Source organism: Capra hircus, chromosome 6 (assembly GCF_001704415.2).
Source record: "Capra hircus breed San Clemente chromosome 6, ASM170441v1, whole genome shotgun sequence".
Lineage (NCBI taxonomy): Eukaryota > Metazoa > Chordata > Mammalia > Artiodactyla > Bovidae > Capra > Capra hircus.
In genome coordinates this window covers 91,755,721-91,768,811 of record NC_030813.1, presented here as the reverse complement: position 1 = coordinate 91,768,811, position 13,091 = coordinate 91,755,721, and the positions used below count along the sequence as shown (strand labels likewise).

Genomic DNA, 13,091 nt, shown 5'->3' with positions numbered 1-13,091 from the left:
TTTTTTCAGTTTCCATAGCTAAAAAGAAACTATTTTCATTATCAACCAATCTTTTGGAGCTTAGGTTTTTGTTGATTTCAAGGACACAGAATAGTATCCTGTTTTGTGAATACCACCTTTCACCTCGAAAATGCCCTAGTTTGGAAGATAAATCCTTAGATAGTCATCCTACCTATAAGAGAACCTGCAGGTCTAACCACTTGTAGCCAATTTTTTTACTCCTTAGTTGATTGGGAAAAAATAGAGTATAAGAAAGCTGACAGATTTTCTTTTTTCTTTTTTTTTTTAAATTTATTTTTTTTTATTTTTTTAAATTTTATTTATTTTTTTATTTTAAAATTTTAAAATCTTTAATTCTTACATGCGTTCCCAAACATGAACCCCCCTCCCACCTCCCTCCCCACAGATTTTCTTTATAACATAATCTAGTTCTACAGGGTAATGGTACAAGGGAAAAAGCTCCTTATGGGAAGAGGCAGTTGAAAAATTGTAGCACTAATTCTTCCAGATATTTTCCTGCCTTTGGACAACCCCTCCTTTCATTATCGCTGTCACCCCTGTGCTGGTCACAGGAGGGGGCTCTTTCTCCTTGGTTCTCTAGTTCAAGACTTCAGTTTTAGTTAGTTGTTGCACAGCTAAAAGGATAGAAAATTTAGACATGATCTTGCTATAAGGTCTAAACAATAAAGAGTAACGTGAAACTGTATAATCTCAGTTTTGAGATTTGGATCCTCTACAGGGGCTTTCAAACATTTTTGATCACTACCTACACCAAGAAATGTAGTTTTCCATATGATCTAGTATACACAGATACAATCCAAGTACACTTCACAAAATATATGACACTGGCTCTTTTTCTTCTCTTCAGATACTGATTTGACGCCCACTAAATTGATTTCACGTTTTCCTGGTGGGTTGCAGTGTGAACAGCACTGCTCTCGAAAACCTCTTCCTTAGCTCTTGGCCTTGATTCTTGTGTCAGGGTCATTTCAACCACTGCCACCTAGAAGTAGCCTTAAGGAGCCTTAGACTTCTTAAAGGCTAAATCCAAGAAACAAAAGCCCAGACAGAAATATTTGTTCTTTCCTGCTTCTCTGAGGCCTGCCTTTTGTGTTCTAGTTCAGGATGGACTTTTCCCCTGAAGATGGATAACAGGAATATCCACCCCATTCTGGGCAGATCAAGCCTATACAATGACTGATATTCATCATACTCAACCCATTCTGAAAAGATTTAATTTTCATTGTTTATTGACAGACCCTTTGAAAAGCCACAAAGTATTAAATACTAAGACTTGACTCACCTATCTATCTTACATAATTTGAAATTAATATAGCTTTCCATTTGTAATGTTGCTTGGAAACAGCCTCTTCATAAGCTGTCACCCAATTGTTTGCTAATCTGCATGTTGTCTGATGTATAACACCATGCTGATCAACCTAAGTTTGGGCATGGTAGGAAATTTTAACAAATATTGACATCTTAACAGTACAAAAATAGTTTTTGTTTTTATAAACACCTATCTCTTTCGCATTGTAGAAGCATTAGCCTCAGATAAATGACTGAAAGCTTTTATATGAGGGTTTTGAGGTCATGTAGATACAAACATAGTACTAAAATCATTGTCTTACCTTGCTTTAATGTAAACAATTGATCATGAACAATTTTTACACTCTTAAAGAGTCAACATTATTGGAAAAAAGGAGGGCATACTAGTTTAATTAATTTTAATCCAGATCACTGAGACTTTTGGTAAAGCGTATTAAGCCTAATCGAGTTGGCACCTAGAATCTCTATAGTAACTCGCTTTAGTCAAGGAGCACTGAGAGATGATTATCCTGCTATGTAAATACAGATTTTAATGTCTCTGACCTGAAAAGCATTAAACATACATGGTGTAAAAAAAAATACATAGTGTAACTAAGCAAAGAAGATCAAACACATTAACAAAAGTATTTTATTTTGTGTTCATGAAAAATTCTATCGTTATAAAATATTTTTGTTGTGATAAATTGAATGTAGAATTTTTAAACACAGATTCTTTTAATTTCTTTTATTTTCATTTACCTTGACATTTAATAGGCTAAAGCCTATTAAAACCTTAAAATCTTAAAATTAAATAAAATCTCAAAATTTTATTTTTCCACTGCTGCTGTACGTTTAATATATACAATATATACTGTCCAAATAACGACAAGGAAAAAATACAGCTATGATTAAAAGTGAGATTTGTGGGAAGAGAGACTTATTATTTAAGAGTATGTTGATATTATACATCAACATATTTTATGAGAGGCAGGCAGTGTTAGTATTTTCTCCTGAGGGTCAGATTCCTTCAGAAAAAAATATTTATTATTTCTAAAAATTGATTACATGACAGGGCTGAACAAAACTTTCCCAACTAGAATGCATAAGTATAGAGAAAACTTGTTTAGCCAGACAAGTGTCCCTTCAGATAAGCAAAAGTATTTTCATACTGATGAAAAGTGATGTTTCAAAGAAGACTGTAGACATAGCTTTCAGACATACAAAAGTGTTTTACTGTAATATTTTTTCTATTCTTCTCTTTCCATTTTAGGAGAACCTCCAGAATTCCCCTTTACGAATTTGGACCAGTAGAAGCTGTCACTATTGGCTCTGTAGATTTGGCTTTACTCTTAACTTTCGCTTTTTGATAACAAAAATATCTCACAATCTTGATTCTAAGTTTACTTTTCATACTTTGAAAGCATTTGGGGCTGAATTTCTTACTCAAAAAGTGAAGTTGTAGTAGCACTGGCTGGAGCTGTACCCTGTGCAGGGAGATTCTATGCAAATCTCTGCATAGTTCTGCCAATGCACCTCCATGCTGACCAGCAGCATTCCTTATTATCCCAGAACTGTGTATTTTTAAGCACAGAAAACGAGATAACAATTTGGCACAATTGGTGATATCTAAAATCACTGTACGATTATAATGAGATCCCAGTACTTATTTGTCCAGTGATCCAAAACAAAAAGTAGATTCATAGATGGTGAAAGGGAAAACCAGTGCTGCTATTTAAAAAGAAACGAAAAAGAAAAAAACTAATACATCTCAGATGTCAGTATTTATTCTGGACATTTTAAAAGGCTTTTCTTCATCTTGTTTTTTTACAGCTGTTTGTATCAGCTCAGCTGCTACCTCAATGGTTTTCCCTTTCACTCTCCATTTATCTTTTTGATTGATTAATTCATATAAATATTTTTACTTTTAAAAAGTGAAAGGTAAAAGCAGAGCTATAGCAGTTGAGTCAGTACTGACAACTACAAAACTAATGTTCCTGCAGGGGTCTGGAGGGACATCTGATACTTAGATGGAAAGATACAAGTTGATTCTTTTTCTTTTTTCTTTTATTTTTTTCTTGGTAAAATTTGGTCTCATAGAATTTAGCATTAAATGATTATCCAGAATTTCTTAAAAAGCGAAAACAGACATAAAATAGCAAGTCTTAATTTCAGCTTTTAAACCACACAAATACTTTGCTCAAAGATAGGAATGGTTTTACACCAGACTAGAAGTCTAAAATGTTCATTTTAGTCATATGAGCAACTTTTAAAATTGAAAGCATTCTTGTTAAATTTAGAGCTCAAATATGGTCCCTTTGAAAACGTAGAATTTCAGCTTTATTAATACTGATCTTATGTGGAAAAATATTAGAAGCAGAATTGAAAGGAATTTGAAAGATCATCTATAATACTTTTTTCAAATTATAGATGTGTAATTTTGACTCAAATTACAGACTCAGAGACCTTATGTGACAGAAGCTGGTTCAGAACCAGGCTGTTTGACTCTCAACCAGATCATATTGCCTTTCTGATCACATTTGTCTAACCAAAGTAAGAGCTGATGTTTTTTTCCCTCAATATTCTTAATGTCTTTACTATGTGTGCTGAGTTAGTCTTTCCTAATAATAGTAGAGCTGAAGAGATTGTTTCAGCTGATAGTACTCATTTGTCTTAGGAAGCTGCTTGTGTCCCTGAGGATGAATTGTTATAGGAGCACAAGAGTGAAAGCACTTTTTTATAGGATTATTAGTATCTATGAGCTCATTTCTATCGGTCACCTAATGTTTTACCTAATTCCTGTGAAATACTTCTTTTGTATAAAACATGGAATCAATTACAAAGTCAGTTTTGAAATGTATCCAATGTAAATATTAAAATTTATATTCAAATTCATGTAGGTTGTGATACTACTCTGTTGGTAAATGTGAAACTATTTGATAGTCCTGTATTAGTATGCTCTTGAGTCATGTATGTACGTATGTAAATAAAGACATATATATGTATACACACCCATCTATGTATTCATCCTTACCATTTATCAGAGATAGTAGCATATACATGTTTATATGTGATGAAATTAATATACACGTACCAAATTAATAAATGACGATCTTTAGTGAACTTAGACCAACTTAAAATAGTATCACAAAATGTTAGGCTTGCTTGTATGTTCTCTAAGAAGATTTAATCACAGTTGCATCCAAACCAGTCAGTAAGTTTTATTCTTGACTGTGGATTTGGAAGCCTACTCAGTAGATGCCTTAGAAGTAAGGAATATGTAGCATTTATGCAGACATGAAAGATTTTTTGTTACTGGAAAGTGGTGATGAAATGTTATTATAGGTATTACATTAAAGGTTAGGTATCACTATATAACACTCAGTATCAGTAGTTTTTCATTATTTTAATATCTGTGTCTAAGTAATGAGTTTATGTAGCTGTGCTCAATTACAAACTCAGAATCTCCATTGTCAGAGATCTTAACCTCTTAGCCTGCAGCCCCAGGTTAAGAGCTGTAGAGATTCTGTTTACAGCGATGGCCCTTCTGGCATATGTCATAGAAATGCATGGTCACACAGATCTGACAGCTGCCTGTCTGTAAGAGAGAACTACATCTATACAGTTCTTTAAATTAGTATTCTTATCCCGCTTGATAGTTAGAAAAAATGAGGATTGTATTATTTTATATATATACATATATATAAAAATTTGTGTATCCTTTCAAAATAGGGTGACTAACAGTGACGATAACTATAAACTTGGTACCATGCATTGTTTTATAGTCAGTGCCTTTATTTTTGAAACTGATGTTCTGAAACAAAATAGCACTTCTAAGTATAATATAGTTAATTTGTGTGGGCTTTGTAAAATGTTCTTTATGCCACATAAAGCTTCCTTAAATACCAAATTATAGAACTCATTTTCACAGAAGATGGATTTTGAATAGTGTGATAGTGAGAGTGGCGTATTACAGACAACGGCTGAATCTCACAGTACCAAGTACTTCATTTTGGTCAGTTTGTCTGGCTGACTTCTACATAGATTTTAAGTTTAGAAAACTTTGCAAAGTACATCACAATTTTGTCTACAAAATACATCACAAAATGAACTCTTATTCTTGCCCCCCAAATGATACCATTGCCCCAAATAATACTGTTTTCCAAAGACTGTATTTATTTTATATTACTCATTGATGTAGTCAGATTGATCTGTGCTTTCCTTGTAGATAGAAGAGCTGGAGAAGCAGTTAGTTCTCGCAAACTCAGAGCTAACTGAAGCACGGACGGAACGTGATCAGTTCAGTCAGGAATCTGGAAATCTGGACGACCAACTTCAAAAGCTCTTGGTAAGAAGGTGCTCTGAAATATGAATGAGATTAATTCTGGGAAGTTTTACCACCGTATTTCACAAAACTAGTTTCAAATTCCAAATTTTACAACATATCTGTACATTTACACACAACACAGCATCCTGGACACTATTCAAGTTTTACATGTGAAATATAATATTGTATAAGCACAACTCTTAGGGCTTACAAGTTGGGTGAAGGTAATCTTTGAATAGCCATAGTCTTTCCGTTAGGTACTGTGTTCTGCTAAACTGCAGTAGGGTTGAATGTTCATTTCAAAACCAAACAACATTCAAAACACATACAAATCATGTATAAAGAAAAGTTAAATGCAAATTTAGGTAAAAAAAATTTTTTTAGGAAGAAAAGAGGATTCCGTTGGTAGTGAAGCAGTTTCTGCCCTCCATTAGGGGTACTACAGGCTGAGAAATTTAGGAAAGGTAATGTTGGTACCCCTTCATGCGATATTTGTTAGAGTTCCTGTAGAACAGGATTCTCTCCCCACCAAACCTTACCTCAGGCTACAGGACCCTCAGCTGCCAGAGTGTCCTTCACAGGCTAACCGGGGCTTGATGAGCACATGCTCAAGGGAGAGCTGACTCTAAACTGCGGGATAATCCTCACTTCTCTCCCTCCTGTTCCATGTTTCCCAGCAGCCTCATATCTAATCTGGGCTCTAGTCCATTGAGAGTTACTTGCAATGCTAGAAATTATAAGTCAACAAAATGTTAGTTTTCTAGGAAATCATAGTTCTTTATCTAAAATCATTAAAAAAGAATCTAATTCCAAGATCAAAGTCTTGTCAAATCACATAGAAACTCCAAAGATGATGTAAGGAGAAAAAGAGTTTGAAAACCAATGTGTAACACGAGGGGGAAGGCTGACGTCCCTTCCTGTAGGCCGACCTACATAAGCGAGAGAAGGAGCTGAGTCTGGAGAAGGAGCAGAACAAGAGGCTGTGGGACCGGGACACGGGCAACAGCATCACCATCGACCACCTGCGGCGGGAACTGGACGACAGGAACATGGAGGTGCAGCGCTTGGAGGCCTTGCTCAAGGCCATGAAGAGCGAGTGTCAGGGCCAGATGGAGCGGCAGGTGAGGCCGGGCCTCCCCAGGGAGAGCTGTGGGCTCTGAGAGCAAGATATGTAACCTGGGTGTTTATTTCTGTGGTTCTGGCCTCTTGTTAAACTTCATCTCACTTTTGTCCATTGTTGAGTAGTGAAACTCTCATCCAGTTGCCTTTTCATTTCACCTGGAAATTGGTAACCTAATAATCCTAATAATAGAAAAGCATCAGACCATAGGGAGATCTGGGCTTCATCTGAGATCTGTGGCTCAGACGGAAAAGAATCTGCCTGCAATGTGGGAGGCCTGGGTTTGATCCCTGGGTTGGGACGATCCCCTGGAGGAGGGCATGGCAACCCACTCCAGTATTCTTGCCTGGAGAATCCGCATGGACAGTGGAGCCTGGTGGGCTACAGTTCGTGGGGTTGCAAAGAGTCGGACACAACTGAGCAACTAAGCACATAGGGAAATCAAAGGAAAAGCAAGGTTGAAGGTTTCCAGTAGATTTTTTTGTTTCCCCTTCCCCAGAGAGGCTTTCCCCTCCTTTCCTCCCAAACTGATTAGGAATGATAGATATGCAGGCTGGGTGTACTCCAGTTCAGCACCCCAGGAGTGACATGTGGAATGCTGTGTGAGCACCAGTGTACCTTCAAGACAGGAAGGACATAGTTCTAATGCCTGCCATAATTGCCAAAAGAGCTTCCTCAAATGAAAAAGCAAACCAAAGGGACCAGCCTTGGCCTAGACCCAGGCAAAGTCATCTTCCTATTCTCTGGTCCAACCCGGGCAGGAGGAAAGCTGCAAGGAGCACCTGGCAGTTAGAATCTTGCGCTGTGCTGTGCTGTCGCTCAGTCGTGTCTGACTGTTTGAGATCCCATGGATTACATAGCCCACCAGGCTTCTCTGTCCATGGGATTCTCCAGGCAAAAATACTAGAGTGGGTTGCCATGCCCTCCTCCAAGGGATCTCCCCGACCCAGAGACTGAACCCAGGTCTCCCACACTGTGGGCAGATTCTTTACCATCTAAGCCAGCAGGGAAGCTGAAGGGTACTAGAGGGGGTCGCCAATCCCTTTTCCAGGGGATCTTCCCAACACAGGAATCAAACCAGGGTCTCCTGCATTACAGACAGATTCTTTACTGTGTGAGCCACCAGGGAAGCCCAATTAGAATCTTACTCTTTTCCAAACAAGGACCAGAGAATGTGAATGTACATTGGATAAAAGCCATCATTCACTTTTCCCTCAAAGGTTGAATTAAGGAGGAGGGAAACAAAGGATAGCTGTCTTCACCCTTACCCACTTTCCACTGTTGCCAGTGTCATCCTAATATAAGTTAGTGTGGAAAACTTGCCGAGCTCGTCCCCACCCTACAACACCATTCTGGATGAGCGTTGTTTAATTAAGGCCTCTCCACCTTGATCTAACTAATACAAGTTAGTCTGCTGTCTATATGAAGTTCTGAGAGCAAAACGATTGAGGTACTGTCATATTCATGATTTCATCATCTTGAGCTAACTTGTCAGATCTCTTGAGACCTCTCCCTGTCTGCCTAAATCCATGCAATTCTTCTTTAACAATCAGATGGCAGCCATTCAGGGAAAGAATGAAAGTCTAGAAAAAGTGTCTTCCTTGACTGCTCAGCTTGAATCCACCAAAGAGATGCTCCGCAAAGTGGTGGAAGAGTTGACAGCCAAGAAGATGACCCTGGAGAGCTCGGAGAGGACCGTGTCGGACCTGACAGCTTCCCTCCAAGAAAAGGAGCGAGCCATCGAGGCCACCAACTCAGAAATCACGAAGCTGCGCTCCCGGGTGGACTTGAAGTTGCAGGAGCTGCAGCACCTGAAGAATGAAGGGGATCACCTCCGAAACGTGCAGACAGAGTGCGAGGCCCTCAGGCTGCAGATGGCAGAGAAGGACAAAGTGATCGAGATCCTGCGACAGCAGATCGAGAACATGACGCAGCTGGTGGGCCAGCACGGGCGCACGGCCGGTGCTATGCAAGTGGAGAAAGCTCAGCTGGAGAAGGAGATCAATGACAGGAGGCTGGAGCTACAGGAAGTTAAGGTCTGTAGAGTGTTTTGGTGGTTTAGCTTCTGAAATACCTCTTTTCTCCCGTAAGTCTGACCTAATTGACCAGAAGTAGGTTCTGTAAAGATAGTTGTAGACACTCCGAAATTGTTTGCAAGTGTTTTTGTCAGTGTGCATGTGTGCTTTTGTGAGGAAGTTCCCACACTTTTCTTAAATTCCACAAGGAGTGGCCCCCAAATGGTTCAGAAGTGCTGATACAAAAGAGAAAAATCAGAAAATCCAGCTTCTTTACGCAGTCTGTCGTGATCCCGTAGTTTGAGAAAGCATTTTGTCCCCCTTCAGACAGACCTAACTTTGAGCCCCGTCTCGCCGCTCAGTAGCTGTAAAGCACTGGACTGTGTGCTGAATGTTGGCTTCTATGTCTGTAAACCAGAATGCAAAACAAAACACCCCCGAATCTTGTTGGGTTATTTGAGGCTTAAATGAGAAAGTGTATATCAAGGATTTAGCTTGGTTCCTGGTCTGTGGAAGACGTTTAGAAAATATTAGTTCCCTTCCCCATTCCACTCACCACCTGAACCTTATCGTACTGCGTTTGTACCTGTTACAGCCTGGGTCACATTCTATATTGCACTGTGTATGCGCACGTGTGTGTGTGTGTGTGGGGGGGGTGGGTATGTGGTGTGTGCGTGTGTGTGTGTAAATAGCAATTTCTCCTCTTCCCTGTAAGACTGAAGACTTCTTCAAGCAGGGCACACATCATCTTTGTACCCCTGCCCCTGACTTTGTGCCATGTACCCAGAAGGTGCTCAGTAAATGTTTGTCAGAATTTAAAACTATTGAATGAATTTTTAAAAATTCAGTTTCCCAAGCTTTATATTACTTTTATCTGCCATGGTAACTAGTAGGAAACAAATCACATATAATTAATTTTTTCTTTTGGTTTTGTTGGAATATAATTGACATACGATATTGTTTGAGTTTAAGGGATACAGCATAATGGCTTAATTTACACATATTGTGCAATGATTACAACAATAAGTTAACATCTATCATCTCATATAGATTTAAAAAAACAATATTTTTTCCCTTATGATGATTTATGACAAAGAATCTAAAAATCAGAAAAGGGAAAATTCACCCAGAGGAAACCAGGCATAAGGTTCCTCTCCTGCAGTTGGGCACAAGATGCTTAACCCCGCCAGCAATAAGCTGTGACAGCGTGTGTCAGATGTTGCCAACCCAGGGGGTTCATCAGAGGCTCAGTGGGCAGAGTTTTTATCCTGGGAGCTGATCGTATAGGCTGTCCTTACCAGGGAGGGGAATACAGTCTTCTGAAAGGAAAGCAAGGGTCCAGCGTAAATTGTTTCACTTGAAGAACAGTTTTTAGGCAGAGCAGGTTAGACTGATGGGACCCCCTCCCCAAATCGAAGTTTTCAGTACCGCCAACAGCCACCCTGACTAGAAGCTTTCATCAGGGCAGTGGTCAGGCTCTCTTCCACACACCACCTTAGCTCCAGTAGCAGCCCCCTCCCTGTGTTCATTCTCTACCCTCTCACCTTTTCAGTTCTTTTCCCGTCATCATTGTCATCTGGTTATTCAATATTTGTTGCGGTCTGTCTCCTCTCACAAGAATGTAAAAGCCCCATGAGGACAGGGACATTGTTTACTGCGATACACGGTCAGGGCAGGGGGACCCGGGTCAGGGAGGGGCTCTGGGGGTAAAACCCGAGTAGGTGCTCACCTGGGGTCTCACCTGCACACCGTCCTCAGCGTGTAAAATGGAGTCTCGCACAGTTAGGTGCCCAGTACGTTTTTGTTGTTTTTTTTTTTTAATGAATGAATATATAGAATAGGAATAATGGAGGGCTGTAGCCAGTGATACTGGGAATTTGTATCTATGGTTAAAAGAAAGGTAAAATACTCCTTTGTTTTCCCACTTCTTATTGCTGCTTTATATTTTATTTTTTTTATTTCTTGCTCTGTCCTTTGCATTTATCCCTACATTTAGATTTTGAAAGATAAAAAAGATGCAAAGGTACGGGAACTTGAAGCCAGAGTGAGTGACCTGGAATTGGAAAAGGTGAAGCTGGTGAACGCAGGCTCCGAGAGGCTCCGTGCAGTGAAAGACATCAAGCAAGAGAGAGACCATTTATTAAGTGAGGTGAAAGCTAGTAGGAACGAGTTCAACAGCCTCACCGGTACGTGACTCCAGTTCAAACTCTGCCGAAAATAGGAGTGCTGTCCGTGGCGTTCCACGAGGATACTGGGACTGTTGTGACAGAATGGGCCCTCATCCAGTGATACAGACATGGATAATTATGCTGTCCCTGCACACACGTCTCATCACCTGAAACCCTGCCACTTCCCCATGAAGTGCTCCCGGAGCGTGCACTCATTAACCACTAACTTTAGTCAGCCCTCAGTGTCCATGAAATTCTGCACTGCGTTTCCAAGGGGAGAGTGAGAGAAGTGGAAACCTCGAGTCCTCTGAGTCAGATAGCTTGCTTAGAGGTGTAATAATGAAGCCACACATGTAAATAGACTTATGCAAATTTCTTGGAATGGAAAATTCCAAGGCTTTAAATTTTAAGGTGAAAATACCCTCACTTCACTGTTAGTATGGTGCAGGTGACATCTACTTCACACGCATACACACATACACGCACATGCGTATGTCAGTGATTGCTGAGCATTTACTATGCCAGATGCTGAGACAGGCCCTGGGAACAACAGTGAGGCTCCACGTTGGTTGGAAGCCAGACCTTCTGTAGAATGTATCACGTGCAGTGGGTGAAGCACAGTGGCTGGGTGGTGGGAAGAGATGCGGGAGAGGGAGGGAATCAGCCTCCCGTCGCAGGTGACATCTGGGTTCGATGGAGGAATAGGAATTTGGCAGGTGAAAAGGAGGTAGAAGGGCAGTCCAGGTGGAAAGAACATTATGGGCAAAAGCAGGAAGGCATGAAGTAACACAGTGCAACCTCAGAAAAACTTATGGGAGTAGAGGTACAAAGGAACAAGAACTAAGAAATGAGGCAGAATGGATAGGCAGAGCCAGACAGCGTGGAGCCGGCAAGAGATACCGAGTAAGAGATTGTTGTCACCAAATTTACATTTTAGAAGGACAGAGTCAGCAGGTAAGAAGAGAAAGGCAAGCCTAGAACAGAGGCCAGCCAGCTAAGGAGAAGTTTGCAGTGGTCCCAGGGAAAGGCGATGAGAACCTGAACTGAGGCAGTATAATGAGAATGAGAGGAGAGGGAAGACTTAGGCAAGGTTTTGGAGGTTGAATCAACAGTAAATGATCAGAGCGGTTGTGTGTGTGCTTCTGATTTTAAATTTGTAGTATTGGGAGAACAATGATACCAACATCTGAGAAAATGAAATCAAGAGGGGTTAACTTACAGGCAGGAGGGTGAGGCAATCAGTGTGAGACCATTGGTTTGCGGGCACCAGGGCATCCACATGAAAGTATCCGGAGAGACGGGGTTAGATCTCAGCAGAGAGGTCTTGACTCTGCTGGTTCCCTTTATAAGTAAATCTATCTATCATATATAAATAGGCAAGTGTAAATAAATGGATAATTGAATGTGTGTGTGTGTTCTTGTGTATGAATGATGAATGCCAGGTATTTTGATAGTTACTGGAGATAAAAAATCAGGTAAAACACGTGGCAGTGTCGGGTTACTTACCGAGTCATGGAGCTCCATCTGCCTACAAATGGTGGCTGAATCTGTTGTGGTGGGTATGATTATCCAAGAAAGTTTAAGAGGAAATAGATGTGAGCCAATTACACACTGGCTGGAAGAAAAGCAATGAATAATGAGAGTAAAAGAGGGTGACCCACCCGAGTAGATTAAAAAGAGTTAGATCCCTGAAAATGTGTGTGTACATCTCATTTCTGTAACAAATGATGATGTAACTAAGTGGGGTCTCTTTCAGCTCCAAAATTCTGTGATCATTAATTACAAATAAAATAAGCTTTATAACAATGAAGTAGAAAAAAATTAACCAACTATTATTGCTTATCATGTTGTACAGAGGACTATGAAGTCTTAAAAAGGAACTTTCGAAACAAAAGTGAAGAAATGGAAACTACTACAAATAAGCTGAAAATGCAATTAAAATCTGCACAGTCTGAGCTGGAGCAAACAAGAAATACTTTAAAGTCAATGGAAGGATCTGATGGTCATGGTATGCTTCAGAAGACCTTTTCCTTTTGTTTTTAATTCCCTTGGTATAGATTTAATAAAACACAAACTGGATTCATTGCCTTCCACTTCTTCACAGTGAAGCATGGTGTGAGAGACATACAACAGTAGATATCACTGATGGTTGTTAT

At 39.9% G+C, this 13,091-nt stretch overlaps 1 protein-coding gene across 5 annotated transcripts in view; it reads left to right on the top strand.

The window, feature by feature from the left end:
- The window catches only part of CCDC158 (coiled-coil domain containing 158), a 79,415-nt gene that overhangs the window by 27,953 nt on the left and 38,371 nt on the right, over positions 1-13,091 (top strand). For all 5 annotated transcript variants that reach the window (XM_018049604.1, XM_018049606.1, XM_018049605.1 and 2 more), the window contains 5 exons: positions 5,534-5,653; positions 6,556-6,753; positions 8,306-8,788; positions 10,764-10,953; positions 12,791-12,943. In XM_018049604.1, coding sequence (XP_017905093.1) covers positions 5,534-5,653; positions 6,556-6,753; positions 8,306-8,788; positions 10,764-10,953; positions 12,791-12,943 — 1,144 coding nt within the window. The remainder of the gene's footprint in view (positions 1-5,533; positions 5,654-6,555; positions 6,754-8,305; positions 8,789-10,763; positions 10,954-12,790; positions 12,944-13,091) is intronic.